Source organism: Anastrepha obliqua, chromosome 3, assembly GCF_027943255.1.
Source record: "Anastrepha obliqua isolate idAnaObli1 chromosome 3, idAnaObli1_1.0, whole genome shotgun sequence".
Taxonomy (NCBI): Eukaryota; Metazoa; Arthropoda; class Insecta; order Diptera; family Tephritidae; genus Anastrepha; species Anastrepha obliqua.
Genome location: NC_072894.1, coordinates 108,836,817 through 108,854,923, shown reverse-complemented (window position 1 = coordinate 108,854,923; position 18,107 = coordinate 108,836,817). Strand labels below are relative to the sequence as shown.

Here is an 18,107-nt window from a genome sequence, read left to right as displayed (position 1 = left end):
CTCTGAATGTCGGGGTATTTTAGTAGATTTTCGCATTACTTGGAACAGTCACAAAAAATACATTTAGGCTATTACAATAGATAAAAATAAATAAAAACAAAAACAATTATATTATATATTTATAAAAACCATTATTTATAAATATAAAAACTATATTTTTTTATTAATTACAGATTTAATGGAATGAAATAATGTGTTAGGCAGTCATATAAGTTGCGAGAGAAACAAAAAAATATTTAGTTTGCTATAGAAATTTCACCTTTTTAGTTCTAATCAACACTTAGTCACATTTCCTTCGCATCAATAATGGCAGAGTAAGCGACTGTGCATAATTTCTTTTATTTTGGGGATATCTCAATATGACTTTATTTTTCTATTAGCATTTTCTGAGTAGTTAACACCCATTTGGTTATTTCCGTCTTAGTGATTTCCCAAAGGTTTTCGAATGCACCGGCCAAGGTGATGCTAAATCATGCCTAAACGTGAATTCCTTGCCATCAGGCAACCACTCCTTAAGTATTAGCAACAGCTCGTGGGATATTTCTCCTAGCAAGGTCCTATGGATCTACACGGCTATGATAAGACCTATTATCACCTATGCATCAGTGGTCTTGAAGAGTAGACTCTCTCTCGTATGAGTCAGGAGAACCTTATCAAGACTACAATGCACTGTGACCATCTGCTGCACCGGAGCTACTTCAGGCCCGGCATTAGTTGCTCTGATTGGTCTACCACCACTTGATGCTTTCACCAAGGAGAGGCCTTGACATGACTGTCCGACATTGGAAATCAAAGAAGGCATGCACTTCGATCCAATGATTCTCTCCATGCCCCTTGACCCCATGCCAGTACGAGCTGTACTTGAAAAGAGATACAGTGTGGTACTGCCAGAGACTCAATTGTTGGCAAACCCTGAAAATGAGCCCAGCAAACACTGTTTTCGCATTTTTCCAGATGGCTCCATAACGGAGCACGGCTCCGGCTTTGGGGTCTTCGTGGAATCCAGCAGGACAAAACTGCACTTTGCTCTTTGAAGGCATGCATCTGTGTTTTTTCAAGCGGAGCTGTATGTTGTTCAAGAAGCGATGAACTTTATTGTGGAAAACAGATGAAGAGGCAGGTCTATATGTGTCTGTAGCGAGAGCCAAGCTGCGCTCATGGCCTTAGACAGCCCCCCAACCACATCAGGGATAGTCGAGTCCTGTAAATCCAGGCTGAGCTATGTCGGTCGACATAATAGCCTGATGCTAACATGGATCCCGGGACGTGTGGATATCGTGGCTAACGAGACCTCTTACTCTGCAGATAGGATGCGTTCTGAGGCCAACTTCTTTGGCCCGGAACCCATTCTGTCACTCCCTTCTGCAGCCACCAAAGCCACGGTTAGCAAACGGGTTACTCTAAGCGAGCTTGGGAGGTTGAGAGAGGCTGCAGATAGACAAAGCTGATGTTACCTGTCATGTCCGATCGACTATCGGAAATCCTCCTGTCATTAAGCAGAAGGGACTTCAGACAGCTGGTTGGACTTATAGCGGGACACTTTCTGTAGGCGAAGCACATGGAAAAGGTTGGGCATCTCAGACAGTGTACTCTGCCCAGTTTGTAAAGAGGGGGATGAGTCGGCGGACAACTTCTTGTGCGTCTGCCCCGTTTACGCTTGAATCAAGTTTGAGGTGTTTTGCACTGATGTGTTAAGAAGCGATCACCTGGGCTCCTTAGCAACACAAGATCTGCTCAAATTTCTTCGGAGGTCGAGTAGATTTAAAGAAAATTTAAAGAGAATTCGAGTGTGGTACGATGGACTTAATTAGTTGTCCCAACAAAAACAAAACAAAAGTAACAAAAAAAGATTTGAGTTTTTAAAATTAGTCCATATTGATGTTGCCTCATGCCTCCCTCGACGATGTGGATGCGTTAGACCTGCATCAGCGCCTATGACATATACACATCGTTACTTCGGCGGCATTTCTTACCCTTTACATGATAAAACACTTGAGGTACTTCTCACCTCAAAATGGACTCCCGAAACTACCCTTTTCGGCTAGAATTTTGTATGTTGATTAATCTGTGCAACAAACCCGAAAAAAAGTATTTCTCAAATTTTTGAAAGGTATGCATAAGAGAAAAAATATTGGTGTTAAACTGTAGTAATAATACAACAGTCAACTTATGGTGACCATAAGCCAGTTTTCAGCAAGTCGCTTAAAGTCAGCCAAAACAAAAAGATGTTAGATTCTGTTTTTGTCATTTTGAAGGGAAACTTCTTAGGCGTCGGTGGACGAGCGAGAATGGAGAGTAAAATTTCACGGTCATGCAGCGTTGTGGAAAAATTCGTTCCGCGAAAGAGAAAAAAGATATAACGTAATTTCCTGGTTAGTGCTTGTGCGTATTATAAAGAGCTATCCATTCCAGCGTCGGATTTATTGGTATTGCCTTGCAGTAGTTTGTGCCGTTATTGCGGTCCTGGAATCACTGTGCTTGTGCGGGTGAGAAACGCTCTATCTCTCTCTCTCTCTCTCTTTCTCATTCCCTCTCGGGTCTCTCCCTCTTTCTTTGTATGCCTTGAACCTTTCACTTCTGAAGAAAATTTCCTTTGATTGACTCAGTTGAATGACTGGCCAATTTGAACTTTTAAAGTATGATTTCAGTAATCATCACTCTTTTCATTTATTACTAAAATTAAGCGTTCTCTTTAATTTTTTGACTTCAATATTTTTCCTAATCATTTATTTCTTTCTATATATAAATTTTTTAAACATTTTTATGCACACATTTTAAACTTAAACTCTTCAATCATTTTAAGAGTTTTGTTTTTTTGTAAAACATATTTTCAGAAACTAATTTTATGTATACAAATCGATTTTTCAAGGTATTTTCAAATCATGTTTTTCCGAAATATTGTGGTAAAAGTCTCAAAATTTAATAAATTTCTTGATTCCCATGGAAAACCAGTACCATTTTTTTTTAATTTTATGGAAAGTGCTGCTTCCTAAATGCATGTGATTTCGCTAGTTTCTACATAAACTTTCGCAATTTTGTATGTAAATTTAAGCTTTTTCACCCATAAAAGTCAACAGATTCCTTCAAAAAATTAAACAAAGACTAAGAATTAGTTCATTATAGGCTATAACCTTGCTATTTACTCTGTTTAAATGTCGCTATATGCAGCGCTCAGCGCTTAGAACCGAATTGATTAATTTTCAATACAAACCTGCTTCGGTACTACTGATTTTTTAAATAGACATTCAAAAAAGTAACAATAAATTAAAGTTGCATACTTTCCAATGCTCGCTACTGTGAATTAATACCTCACTGTATACAATTTTTAATTTAAAAAACGTCAATACATATTTCCATCGAAGGTGAAATTCAGCAAATTAGGCATTTTCTGCATCATTATAGCATACCTTCAGGCGTGAAAGCTTAAAAACCTTCGCTGGCATCCTTACGTTCAAGGTGCAAATTTAATTTAAGGTGAAATGGTGTCAATAGTATTTATGCATGAGTGTTCATTGAAGTGCAAACTTGGGCAAGAAAATAGGGAAGAGTTGAAGCGGCAGCTGAACTGACGAAAATTTGTAAGTGCAGGAAAAGAAAAATTTTAATTTTGTTTATCAATCCTTTAACTTATTATAATATTGAGACAATATTAAAGTTCTATATGACGTATTTCGTATATTCGCCTTAAGTTACGCTACATTACCTTGCACAAGTATTGACTTTATTGAATTTTCAATTTGATATTTTGCTTGCAGGTCAACTCAGCAACGCTTCATTGCGCCCACACACACACCTACAAAGCACAGTGTATGCGCATTAATTGACAACAACAACAACAATAAGTCAAAGTCAGCAAAAAGGAAACCTTCAAAATATTTTAATGATATCCTTCAACGCATATTTTATTGAAGCGTAAAAGCATTAAAACCACCTCACAGCTGTCACCTGTCCATCCACGTCAAATCAATCAAACACAAACCCATTCGTGTATTCAATACCACAAAAATGTGGCGACCACCGTCAACTGGAGTTACAATGATTTTCTTCAGTAGCGCTTTGTTGGTATTCAATTGTCTACAAACAGCGGGTGAGGCCACAGCGCGTTTGGCAGCTGATGTGGCTGAGAAAAGTGAGAGAAACACAGCGGAAATAGTCACCGCGCACAGCGTCACACGCATACGCGTGATGAGTACAACACAAATGGCCACCATCAGTGATGATGCAAATGCCGATCAGCTGGGCATGAAGCAAATGTGGTTGGACGTAAGACCCGCACGCTTTCCGGAAAGTGTCAGTTCTACGCGCAAAACGCCAACTGTGAATATAACCTATCCGTTTGCACAAAGTTTCCAGCGCTCTGAACCCAAACGCACTTTCTATGATCACTGCATGGAGCACCGCAACTCTTTCGCCGATCTGGCCACACTCGTACTCTACTCGCTCGTTTGCCTTGTCGGCCTATTCGGCAATACACTTGTCATTTATGTGGTGCTGCGCTTCTCGAAGATGCAAACGGTCACCAACATCTATATACTTAATCTGGCCATCGCTGACGAGTGCTTCCTCATCGGCATACCCTTTCTGCTCTACACAATGCGCATTTGTAGTTGGCGCTTTGGCGGTTTCATGTGCAAGGCTTACATGGTGAGCACTTCGATCACGCAGTTCACTTCATCCATTTTTTTGCTCATCATGTCCGCCGATCGTTATCTTGCGGTTTGTCATCCGATTTCCTCGCCTAAATTCCGCACACAGCGCATTGCCAAGATGGTGTCGGCAATTGCGTGGCTAACCTCGGCTGTGCTTATGTTACCGGTGATACTCTATGCGAGTACTGTGATCCAAGAAGATGGTGTGAATCTGTCGTGTAACATAGAATGGCCTGAAACGTATAAGAAACACTCGGCGACCACTTTCACGCTATACACTTTCTTTCTCGGTTTCGCCACGCCGCTCTGTTTCATCTTATGTTTCTACTATTTAGTCATACGAAAACTACACACAGTCGGCTCCAAGCATAAATCGAAAGAAAAGAAGCGTTCACATCGCAAAGTTACACGACTTGTGCTCACCGTCATCACCGTCTACATACTCTGCTGGCTGCCATATTGGATCTCACAGGTGGCGCTCATCAATTCAAATCCCATGCAAAGTCATCTCTCGCGTCTCGAGATATTAATTTTCCTGCTACTATTTTGTCTTGTCTACTCGAACTCAGCTATGAATCCAATACTCTACGCTTTCCTCAGCGATAATTTTCGCAAGAGCTTTTTCAAAGCTTTCACCTGTATGACTAAGAGCGAAGTAAATGCACAATTGCAAGCCGAACCGAGTCTTCTCACCAAACAGGGCAGCGGTAAACGTCGTCAAAAGCGTATGCTCAATGACAAGCTAAACGAACCGAATTGCGTAGCAACGACTAGCGCCAACAATAACTCCTCGATAACTACTTCGTCGACAACCACAGCGCCGGTGGGTGGCGAAAATGTGACAGCTATGATGTTGGCGACGACAACGGTGTCAACAGATGGGAGCGCTGGGGCGCCGCAATTGAATGGACGGCAATTGATGCGGGCGGCCAGTGTTGAGGGTGAGGAGATAATACTCGTGCTAGAGAATGAGCGTCCTACGTGTGCGCTGGTCGAGCGCGAGTATGCCGCCGGTAATGTCCTGCAAACGGATTTGTAAATGGTTGGAGATTGCATACTTTTAGGTGTTTTGTACTGATTATTAAAAAGTTATGATTTTAGTATAAAAATTTACTACCGATAAGGCAAAAAAAATAAAATAAAATATAAATAAAAATTAATGTAATATAATATATTTAGAATTTATAGTAATATTTGATATGAAAACCTGTCAAATTCGAGTTTCTCTTACGAAAGTAAGAAGGCAAAATATATTATTAGGTACTTCTATTAGTTTCAGAAAAAATTAAAAAATAAAAATAAATGTATTTAGAATTTCTATCTATTAGTAAAAAATTTAAAAAATATTTTTAAGAATATTTATTTTTCATTTTAGGAATTTTTTCATATTTCTACCTATTAAAATATAAAAGTAATAAATAATAATTTTCAGGAGAAACTCTTTTTCGGAGCAACTTTCAATGCAGTATTTTGCAATTTCCTATGATTATTTACTTTTAACTGTTTAATTATTTTTGCATTCATTGGTGTAGAAAAATTTACATAATAATTTACAAGAAAGAAAGATTTCTTAGTAATTTTGCAGTGAGGATGCCTAGACTACTCTATTCACCTCTACTCACCTTCGACGAGTATATCGACAAGAACGGAGTGGCAGACACCAAGGCCATGGAGATGGGAATTAAATTTTTATACAGATGGTTCCAAGCTAGACGATAAAGTTGGCTATGGAGTTTTCTCGAAGGAATTAGAACTGGAACTATCCGTTCGACTACCAGATTACTGCAGCGTCTATCAGGCAGGGATTCTAGCTATAAAAGAAGTGGCTACATATCTAAATACGCATGCCGGAACAAAAATAACTCTAAATATATTCTGCCATCAAATCAATGATCGGATCGAAAGTTGCACAGGAATGCCGGGCAGCTCTAAATGATATTAGTGTCGTATTCAAGGTCAGCCTTATTTAGGTTCTGGGGCACAGCGATATTGAGGGAAACTGTATAGCTGATGAGCTAGCCAGAAAAGGTACTGCTCTTCAACTCTTCTGTGATAAAAGTACCATTGGAGTACCTTTGGCCACGAGTAAATTAATAATAAAAAACAACATTACCCAAGATGCCAATAGGTCATGGAGAGATGAAGATACGAGTACATGTGTAACAGCTAGGCTACCATGGCCGCAAATGAACAATAAAAGGATAAAGGAATTGCTTAGTCTCCCAAGAGATGATATCTCGAAGGTCGTGGCTTGTATAACCGGCCATTGGCTATTTGGCAGGCATTCCTCGAGATTAGGAATTTTCTCCCATGAATATTGCAGAAGTTGTAGAGATAAGGATGCGGAAGAAACAGTTGAGCACTTCCTTTGCAATTGTCCAGCTCTAGCTCTGATAGCAGGTTGTCTAGGTAAATATTTTTTCAATTCTCTTACAGACCTGTCTGGCGTAGGGTTGGGATCATTTCTGCGTTTCATAAGAGCCACAAAATGGTTTCACGAAGGAAAGTAAATGGGGTTCCCGTGCAGCACTGTGGTATCACAACGGACCTGTAAGGCCTAAGTGAGTTGGTCGTGCAGACCGACTGCAACCATATCCTAACCTAACCGAGGATGCCTACGCGAAAATTTTCAACTGAGAGTATAGACTTTTTATGTGCTGCATATTTTGTTTTTCATTTTGTCATGAATTGGTTTTTTCCATGGAATTTAAGGTAATAAAACATTGACGCAAATTTTCCGAACGCGAAGACTGAATACAAAAACAATTGCATGCAATTTTTTTTTACCAAAAATACAGACGTTTGTTGTAAATTTGCATTTGCGAATTGAATAAAACCAGATTTAATATGAATTAAGTGGAATAACTTTCAATTATTTTAGACTAACCGACATGAAAATTTTTGGGAAAAAAATTATGATAATAAAAAGTCGTAATAGCGGAGAACAAAGAATTTATAGAAATTAATTATTTAGAAATGAAAATTCAATTTTGAATTTTCTGAAAAACAATTTCTGAATTAATAAACTAAAAATGAAAATAAATTAAGAACCACAGTAAAAAATGAAAAACAAAAAAGTTAAAATAAAATATAATAATTAAATAAATTAAGTATTTATTAATAAATGTAAAAACTGCATTTTAAAATATTCTTTGTATAAACAGAAAATCGCAGTTTTGAAACAAATGGCGCCAGCGGTAATTGGTTGTGAAAAATATGCGATGAGAAAACTTCAATCATATGACGTCCTATAATTTTTGTGCGCGAAAATGCCGACGGTTAAGCAGAAAAAAGCAAAAGCTGCTGGAAATTTTTTTCGCACAAAAGGTATCTCTTTTCAAATTTCAACTACCGCTAAGCTAAAGTATTGAAAAGCACTTCTAATTGACTTTGACCACAGACTACAGCAAAATTAAAAGAAATAGAAAAAAATTTAAAAAGAAACAAAAAGAATTTTCAAATTTTAAAATATATGGTAAAACTACAACACCCTTCAGAAACTAAGAAATAGAGGAAACTAAGAAATAGAGGCACTAAATCTTGTCTATACAAATACACAAGGCGGCGCAAAAGTAATCACTCTATCGGAAGCTTTACATAATATATAATTTTTGCAAGTGGCGTTGTACGTCAATCATATTTGACACTTGCGAATTAGACAGCTGCAGTACACAAACAGACAAGCTAAAGGTCAAAATAGAGATTTCCATTACCCAAAACACTTTTTTGATAAAAATCTTACTCAAAAATAAACTTGGATGTTTAATTTTGTGCCATCTTGTATATCACATACATGAACTAATGTCTCTAAGCAACCTTTTTTTATTTCAAAATGCCGCACTTAAGAAAAAAATTGCTGAAAGAGAAAATATCGAATTTTTTTAAATATTAACACAATAAAATTAAATAACTAGCATTAGACGAGCAATAATTAAAAACATCTAATATTTAAAAACACTTAAGTGGAAAATTTTAGTAAAAATAAATTATTTGTGCACACGTACAATAAAAAAAATAAAAATTAAATAAATTTCGGCCTTTGTAAAAAAAAAAAATAAAAAACTATATTATGTATATTAACTAAGACATAAACGACTAATACATAAAATTTCTATAGCTTAAGAAAAATGTGTGTCCAAAATCTTTGAAGAAACTTAATGTAAAATTCTGGGTATTTTAATAAATGGAAGAAAACGTTTGTGCTTTAATATGCTTTTTGTTAGAATGGTTAGTGAACGTATTCTATTATGGACAACTTTCCTTAGAACTCAAGCAAGCGAATAATTTAGCCAACAACTCACACGGTTTTTGGGAATTAACCAGAGTGGAAAAAGTAAGTAAAAATATTCTTACTTCCTAAATGCTGTGCTAAAATTTCGAGGAAATCAGAACAAAACTTACAGGGACCGGCACTCGAAGTGTAACCAATTAAAAAGGTCATAAATTTAGTTTGGAAAATTATTTTTATTCAATTCGAAGCAAAAAATTTGTAAAAATAGTACCAAATTAAAAATCAATTTACATACATACTTTTGCTCGATGTGACCACCTTTTGCCTTCACTATGGCCTTGAGACGGTCCAGAAACGAATCGCAAGCTGCCCTAGTGTGACTTGCAGGTATTTTGGCCCACTCGCGGACAATGGCTTTTTTTAGCGCCTCGAGGCTGGCGAACGTTGTGACGTCAGGAAAATAATCCATCGGATTCACGTTTAGTGAATTTAAGAGCCATTGTGTGGACGTTATAAATTTCGGAAAGTTGTTTTTTAGCCATTCTTGGTTCACTCGAGCTTTGTGACACGGTGGCGAATCTTGTTGAAACATCCATGGTCTGCCACCAAAATCTTTGTCTACCGACGACTTCAAAGCAACCTCCAGAATACTTTTCCGATAATATTTCGCATTTACCTTGACGCCAAGCTCGATACTACCAATTGGAGAGCGCCCATCTGCGGTTACAGCAACACAAACCATCGTGGTGGCCAATCGATGACTAAAATTCTCCCTATCCTTTGGGAGTTTACGAATTGCCTAATATGAAAAATTTTCTTTTCAGAAAACACAATGTTCGGAAATTGACCGCTTTCGGCCAAGCGAAGCAACTCCGTCGCTCTCTCAAGTCTGACTTGTTGCTGCTTTGGTGTGAGATGATGCGTCTTTTGGATTTTGTAAGGCTTGACTTTGAGATTTGATTTAATTTTTCAGTATGCGGCGGATGCTAAGGTCAGATATTTTCAGTTCTTTCGGCATTTGATTGGCCCTTCGTCGCGGACTTCGCTCAAGTCGCTTCTTCTCTTTTTGAGGATTCACCTTACGTTACAGTCTTTAGATGACCACCTTAATGACGTTTCGCGATGCGCCCAGTATCATTGTTACGAGTAATGATGCGATAAATAAAAACTTTATTTACTTTAAGGTGCTCAAGCTCACGATTAATCGCTGGTAGTGATTTTCCAGCCAAATATCATGCAATCACACTTTTAAGTTTGAAATCCTTGACTGATTTTCCTTTTTCGCGTTTACTCTCGGCACAATGCTTCCGCGCGCTTGAAAGTAATTCACGGGACTATCATTTAGTCAATTTACAGAAACTTCGAGTTAACTCGTGAAATTTTCGTGTGCTGAATTTCTTCAAGGTCCTGTTGTGCTAGAAACAATCGAAGCTGTACGTCAATTGATAACGTAAGATCGTCATGTACCCTATCGTGGGCATTACTGGGATCATCATTCATTCAATATTTCATTAACGTTTGGTCGACAAAACTTTGTTCTCGTTGAAAACCGCATAGTTTGAAAATTTGCCGCTGGGCTTGGATCAAAAAAACATTCTTCTTCCATGACTCACCAGTTTCAAAAGATATCAGCTGGAATTTCTGTGTTCTCTTTGAGAGATTTGTGTTTGGTAAAGCCATTTGGCGGCCGCCGTAGCCGAATAAGTTGGTGCGTGACTACCTTTCGGCATTCAGATAACGTAGGCTCGAATCTCCGTGAAACACTAAAATTAAGAAAAAGTTTTTTCTAATAGTGGTCGCCCCTCGGCAGACATTGGCAAACCTCCGAGTGTATTTCTGCCATGAAAAAGCTCCACATAAAAAAATATCTATCGTTTGGAGTCGGCTTGAAACTGTAGGTCCCTCCATTTGTGGAACAACATCAAGTCGCCCGCCACAAATAGGAGGAGTAGCTCGGCCAAACACCCAAAAAGGGTGTACGGGCCAATTATATATATATGTATATAAAGTTGTAAAAGTTGTAAATTATGGCAAAATAAAGGTACGAGAAGAGAAAATGCGGTACATACGAAGCACCAGGCCCAGAAGGATAGGTGGGTAGGTGAAGTGGGTAAAGTACCAGTGTGGCACTCCCCAAGTAGCACTAAAGCGCTGTTTTGATACCAGGCAGGTAACTACAGCCAACTAAAGTTGCTGATGTAATGGAGAAGATTGTTGGGATTTAGGTTGGCACACCACTGCAGACCATCGGAGCACCCAGTGGTCTTAATCGTCTAGTTGGCAAACCCAGACATTTGCAGAGAAAGTGCTCTAAAAGCTCCCCACAGCTTCTACAATGGGGGTTAAATGATAAACCTAGCTTTTCCGCGAGTTAAGCGATCGTCCAGTGACCGGTAAAAACAGCTACGAGTTTGAAAATTTAATGGCACGGAGTCTCCAGAACTTTCTGAGGTCTCCTTCTATTGTATGGCGACAACAGTATTTTCATCTGTTAACGGGCGTTGGACCTACAGACTTATCCCCAAAATTAGCTAATGGTTGACCAGAAAACACGGAGACGGAGACATTTCAACCAAAACATTGAGCGGTCACGGATGTTTCTTAGAGTACCTCCATCATTTTCACATGGCGGGCACTCCGTTCTCTCCAAGCTGTAACAATGTAATAGAAAGCGCGGAGCACGTGTTCTTCTTCTGTGATCGTTTCAGCGAAGAACACCGAACGCTTGAGTTAGTCTTGGGAGAACAGCTGAGCACAGGCAGCTTAATTAATAACATGTGTGCATCAAATGACTGCTGGAATGCAGTTACAAGTTTTGCAAAAAGGATAATGTTGCACCTGCAACGCACGGAGTGGCAGCGCAAATCGCAGAGAAAAGCAAATCAGCCCTCGATAGGAGGTGGACTGACTGTCCACGAACTGACGACAAATCACAGACGCTCGAGTCATGTGCTCACGACAGCATAAGACGGTATAATATTATCGCAACATCTTCCTTTGGTGCAGATGCAAAAGACGCCTCGATAGCGTATAACATCCATACGCCCATGTGAGAGGAACCTGAGAGCATGCCATACATACCACTGGTATGACGGCACTAAAACATTAGAAGACGAGTCTATAGCATGCAGCTGGCAAGAAATATGGGGGACCCAGACGTGGGTGAATAAAATTGATCCATTTTATGGACACCGTTCTGAGCCTTCCCGAAGTAATGCAAGGTAGTTTCGGGAAGAGAGGAGGGATTATTTTAGTGGATACGCCTTTCGATCCAGTTGCGACGGTCGCTGTAAGTATGAAGGCATTTTGAACCCTATCTCACCCACCAAAACAAAAAAAAACCAACAGCATTTTCGAAGTAGCGCATAAAGGAATGGAGCTCTATCTTGTCTGCGCTTTTCTGAGAAATAAGTTGTGCATTTCTCCTTTAGTCAGGAAGACTCCGATGCCGATCATCCTCCCGGCCACTGGTCGAAGGTCTTTGAGACCAATTCAGTTCCCTTCCTGGCCAAAAAAGTAGCGCTGTGCGGTCTGAACGGTTATTCCAATAGTTCTATTCCGACAGGCTAGTCATCGCAAATGTGGATAAAGTCATGGATTGGCATGTTACCACTTATTGAATTTCCGAGAAATTAATGATTATTCATTAAATCGAAAAACTTCGAAAATTGTTTACTTCACTACTTTGTAAATAGGGAAAATTTTTCGAATCCGAACTTTCGAAAACCTCAATAAATGATTATCCAACTCTAAAATAATTAAATAAAATATTCTCCAACTCTAAAATAATATAAAAAAAAATTTTTCCAACTTTTTTTTCCATTTTTTTATTTCCATTATAAATTACGATCTGTTAATATTAACAATAAGTAATTGGTGTTAGGGTTTGGAATTAAAATGTCCCTTCCCTTTGAAAGGGAACATTATTGTCTTTGGTGGTATTTAGTTACAATTTTACTAATACTTAGTTTTCTATAATTTTATATTATTATAAATATTATATTTTATATTACAGTACGAGCAAGATCTGTGGGTGTTTTGCGCTTTAGTCTTCTTGGTTTAAGTTCCATTTCCGGTATCAGTCTCATCTCATGGTTTTTGTGCTCTAATGGTCGCAAGATGTGCTTACTGCTGCTTTTTTTACTGCTTCTTTTCCAAGTTAAAAATAATTAAAAAACAAAACATTCTTCCTCTACTTCACTCAATGCTCTTAAAACCTCCGGAATTCTGTGTAAAAGCAAAAAAAGTTTTTCAGAACTTTCCTCGAGAAATTCCTATTTCCTCTATTGGTGGTTCACCATGAAGTGATTGCCAACCGCAATAAGTGGTGATTATGGTCCATTTCTCGCAGCTCCCAAACACACAAAAACAATGAATGTGTATCCCAACAAGTTTTCCCAATCTCTCTCACTCCCCGTCTCTCTCTCTTTCTGCCCCTCCTCAGATTCCTATTATCCAACTTGGCCCTGGCACATCAAATAAATATGGAAACAACGAAAATTAAAATGAAAACTTTCCACTCTAAACTTTTTCATTGCCAAAAGTGAAATCACATGAAAGTAGTCACTATGGCAGTATGCCGATTTGAGTTATGTGTCATTCTAATTGGCTTTCGTGCGCTATGCCACTACAACCACTAAATGTGCATACACATACACATAGGTAGACGCTAGTAGTGTTAGTAATTGTGGTACATTTAATATGTGGGTTTTCATGCGCACTCACTCACCACACACACACACATACATACATACAAGTATTTGTGTATCTGAATGTATCTTTGTCTTTCCTGCTTTGCATCTCCACTCTGCATACCCATTTATGTTGTGGACCACTTCATGATTTCTGGCAAACTTTAATTGCACTAAAACTTTAAATTTCTAACAGAATTTGTTTTTTCATCCACAGTAGATTCCTAGTATTTGCGGTGTGTGCCTTTTTGGCAACCACTGTAATCGAATCTGCACAATTCTGGTTAGTTGAAATACCACAACAATGGGTGACTGAGCAAATATTTTTAATAATTCAAGTAAATTATGTGGATGTGTGCATGGAATTTCTTGCTTTTTGGCAAGCCACAGAAATTGTAAAGTAGAATATGAATCGCAACTATGTACGCATGTACGAATAGTGTGTGTGTGTGCGTTCTGCTTATGAAGGGTGGTTAAATTTCAAGAGCGGATGTTGAATGTGAACCACACCTAAACGTCAAGCTTTTTCTGCATTTCATTTGACATTTTTCAATTTCATATTACCTCAATTTGAACCATAGAAAGATACACAATCGAGTAACGCGTTAAAATTATTCAGGTTTATTATGAAAGCGGGCGTTCAAATTTCGAAAAAAATCATCTTCCGTGATGAGGCACATTTTCACATCAGTGAATTCGTCAATAAGCAGAATTGCCCACCGCAATTTGGGCGAATGGTAATCCAAGAGTGATTGCCGAAAAACCAATGCACCCACAAAGAGTGACTGTTTGGTGCGGTTTATGGGCCGGCGGCATCATTGGGCCGTATTTTTTCCAAAATGAGGCCGGGCAGGCAGTTACTGTGAATAGGTAGTGCTCGCAATCGTGAGATGATAACGAACTTTTTATGGCCCAAATTCGAAGATATGGATGTGGACGATATGTGGTTTCAACAGAACGGTGCCACTTGTCACACAGCTAACGAAACAATGGCTCTTTTGCGCGAAAAATTTGATGGCCGAATAATCTCACGTCGCGGCGATGTCAATTGGCCACCAAGATCAAGTGATTTGACACCGTTGGACTTCTTTCTTTGCGGTTATTTGAAAGAAAAGGTGTACGACGATAAGCCAGCAACAATTCAAGAGCTAAAGGATGAGATGATTCGGCACATTAACGGCATAGAACCTCAATTATACCTCAGCGTCATCGAAAATTTGGACCATCGGATGGAGGCCGCGGCGGCCATTTGGCCGATACTTTGTTCCACACGTAATTGAATCTTATCAATATTATCATAATCAAGAGAAATGACAATAATTTAAGAAAAAAAATTTTATTTTATAAAAAATCAACACCGGCCCTTAAAACTTAACCACCCTTTATAATATTTTGTTTAGTTAAAATTTCTAACATTCCATATTCAAATATGAGCGGTGAGCACTCCAGATGATGCGATATTTCCTTAGTAAGAATATATTGCTGCGTAAACTAATTTAGCTGATTGCGAACGCCAGCGTAGCTTCATTAAGAATATTAGAGAAAATTGCCAGTTATTTAAATAAAGCAGAGTGCTTTGGATACATTTTACTGGACCACAGTTGATAACTCATAATTCATAAATAATCCATAATAAGTATTTAACTTATAACACATTAATCATAACTCACAAATCATAACTTAAAATCCATATTTCATAATGCATAATTAATATTAATATTAGGTGCGCAACTAAGTTCTCGCTATTTTTTTGATGAAAATAGAACTTTTTTCTGAAAAATTGTTACAGTGAATCATTGAAAGTATTGCCCATCGCTGGCTACTACTTTTTCCCATCTTTCTGGTAGATCTCGTATATCGTCGCAGTAAAACTCTTCATCTTTTGAGGCTATACACGGATCAAGCCATTTTTTGATGTCTTCATATGAATGGAACTGCTGGCCAACTAGACCAGCGCAATAAATGGAGAATATGGCGGGTGGGTCAATTGTAGTCTATACCGATCCCCAGTGATGGTTTCGCTTGGTTTTAATAGTTAATAATAAATAACACCAACTTTGTCCCACCAAATGCATAGCATAACCTTTGCAGCGTGAATATTCGGCCGAGGCGACGACGCAGAAACATGACCGGACAACCGGGCAGTCCCCATGGCTTTCTTTTCTTTGGATTCCTGTAATGAATCCATTTTTCATCACCCGTCACGATGCGATGAAGAAAACCTTTTTTGCCGTTGGAACAGTTGATCACAGCGAAAAAACAACGTTCAACATCCCTTGGTTTTATCTCAGAAGGAACTCAAGACCCCTGTTTCTGAATCATTCCCAAAGCATGTAATCGCTTGGAAATGAATTGGCGGGTAATTCCTAATACTGAAGCAAGCTCTTCTTGCGTTTGTCACGGATCCTCATTGAGCAAAGCCTCCAATTCAGTGTCTTCAACATTAAAATCACCGTCTTTGAAGCGACGGAACCAATCTCGGCACGTTTTTTCACATAAAGCAGCATCTCCATAAACCGTTTTGTAGCTCTCGGTGGGAAGAGGAAAATCAACACTTCCCGCAAATGACGATTATTCGGCACAAAATCAGACATTTTCATAAAACTAAAAATATATGATACCAAAACGAAATCACTAATGTGTCGAAGCTTAGTTCATGACGTTTAGGTTATGTTAGAATCGACTAGCACACACTGCTGCCGGCATCCATTGACAATCAGCGCACATAATATATTTAATTCCTAATTCGTAATCCTTAGCTCGTGACTCTTCACTAATAATTCACAATTCACTACTCATAATCCATAGTTCTTAATTTTTGATTCACAATTCATTAATCACAATACTTTTTTTTTTTTGTTTTTGCGTATGAGGTGATTCCAAATGCCCTGCCACATCATCAAAGCTGCGGTCACAGCAGTGGTATGTCCGGGGACTAAAAAACTTTCCCTCGTTTGGAACCGTCGCCCACTCCGGAACCGCTTTCGTATTACTTCAGAGTGGAGTTCCATCGTCCTCATTACATAGATCTATGTGCCTGCGTCTAGATCTCTCTTTTTTATGCGGAAAATTCTTTCCGCGAAACCATTGATATCCCACGTTTCCTCGCTACTTAACGTTTTGTCGATTTCATTTTCAATGGTTATGTGATCAAGCTTTTGACATTCTCAAGAGTTTGACGTTCTTGTTCCCAACGCATGCAATAGAATAATGTGTGTTCAGCGTCATATTCGGCGGCATCCCCGTATATGCCTGTAAAGTGTTCGTGCACCGAAAACATTTGGGCTGTATAAAAATTGCCTTTGCCGAAGTCCCTGCTGTTCCATGTGGTGACGTCTTTCATAAGCCTAGCCATCCACCTGCCGCGTATTTCGTTAATTCGGCGGTCTTTCCATAACCTTATCGTTTCATCCCTTATTTCGTATGCTGCAGGTTTGCTTACTCTTTCTTCCATTCCCTCTTTCTTTAAAGCCACAACTTTTTCCTCTCAAAGGCTAGTAAGTCTATTGGTATTGAATCTCTTATTATTTCAACAGCTGTCCGTGATACTGTGCGGAAAGCGGACACAACTCTTAGGGCTGCCGTTCGTTGTACCGACACTAAGAGTTTGCATCGATGCTTTACCTTTGCGCATTTCCCCAAGGTTTAGCTCCGTCATTTCATTACATATTTAAATTTCATCATTATTTCCCGTTTCCTTTGGGTTGGTCCCCCTTGGTTTGCCATCAGTCTACTGAGTAGGGACGTCATCTTAGCGGCTTTCTCTGCTGCCAAAAGTTTGTCTTGAGTCCAGTTTTATGCCTAGGTACTTTAGAACCTTTTTTGGGATTAGCGTATTTGAGCAAGTTTGTATGCTAACTTCTAACAGGATGTGCTTCTTGGTTAGAAATATTAGCTCCGTTTTCACTGTGGCTAATTTGAAGCCACGTGCCACATTTGTGTCCGGTTCATAATTTAAGTTAAGTTTTCCACGAGCTTCTTCAAGGTTTCGTGCTGTGATGACTGCTGCGATATCGTCTGCGTACCCGATTAGAAAGATACTATCGGGCATTTCGATATTGAATATCTCGTCATAACTAATATTCTACTAGTCGGGACCGAGAATTGAACCTTGTGCCGCTCCAGATGTGACGTCTCTACAACGACAATCCTCTAGAGTTTGATAGACGAGTTTGCGGTCTCGCAAGTAATCTCTCATTACACGCTGTAGGTATACCGGAATTCTGAACCTTAGCTCTAAGGCGGCCAATATGTCTGCCCATCTTATGACATTGAAAACGTTCGTAACATCTAAGGTGGCAAGGAGGACTATGATTCTGGATTGTATACTGCCCTGTTGCACTGCTCCTACGACGCTTATGACAGTTTCAATTGCCCCCATTGAAGACTTTCTGCTGTCTTGCTTCTGGCTTATCAGCGATCGGCTTGTCACAATTCATTCAAGATCAGTTGAGTGTAAAAAATCTCAGAGGCTACTGAACATATCGTGAAATGTAGTGGAAACCTCCCACAACCATTTTCTAATACCATTTCATA

The 18,107-nt window shown here is 38.9% G+C and overlaps 1 protein-coding gene across 1 annotated transcript; it reads left to right on the top strand.

Annotated features, from left to right (window-relative positions):
• The first annotated feature begins 4,005 nt into the window (after window positions 1–4,005).
• On the top strand, window positions 4,006–5,688 carry LOC129242149 (somatostatin receptor type 2-like). Its single transcript, XM_054878713.1, has one exon. The coding sequence runs from the start codon at window positions 4,006–4,008 to the stop codon at window positions 5,686–5,688; it is 1,683 nt and encodes a 560-aa protein (XP_054734688.1).
• Window positions 5,689–18,107: the final 12,419 nt, after the last annotated feature.

Bases quoted from the DNA above. Each gene is read 5' to 3' on its own strand.
- LOC129242149 (XM_054878713.1), top strand. From the start codon at position 4,006: ATGTGGCGACCACCGTCAACTGGAGTTACAATGATTTTCTTCAGTAGC.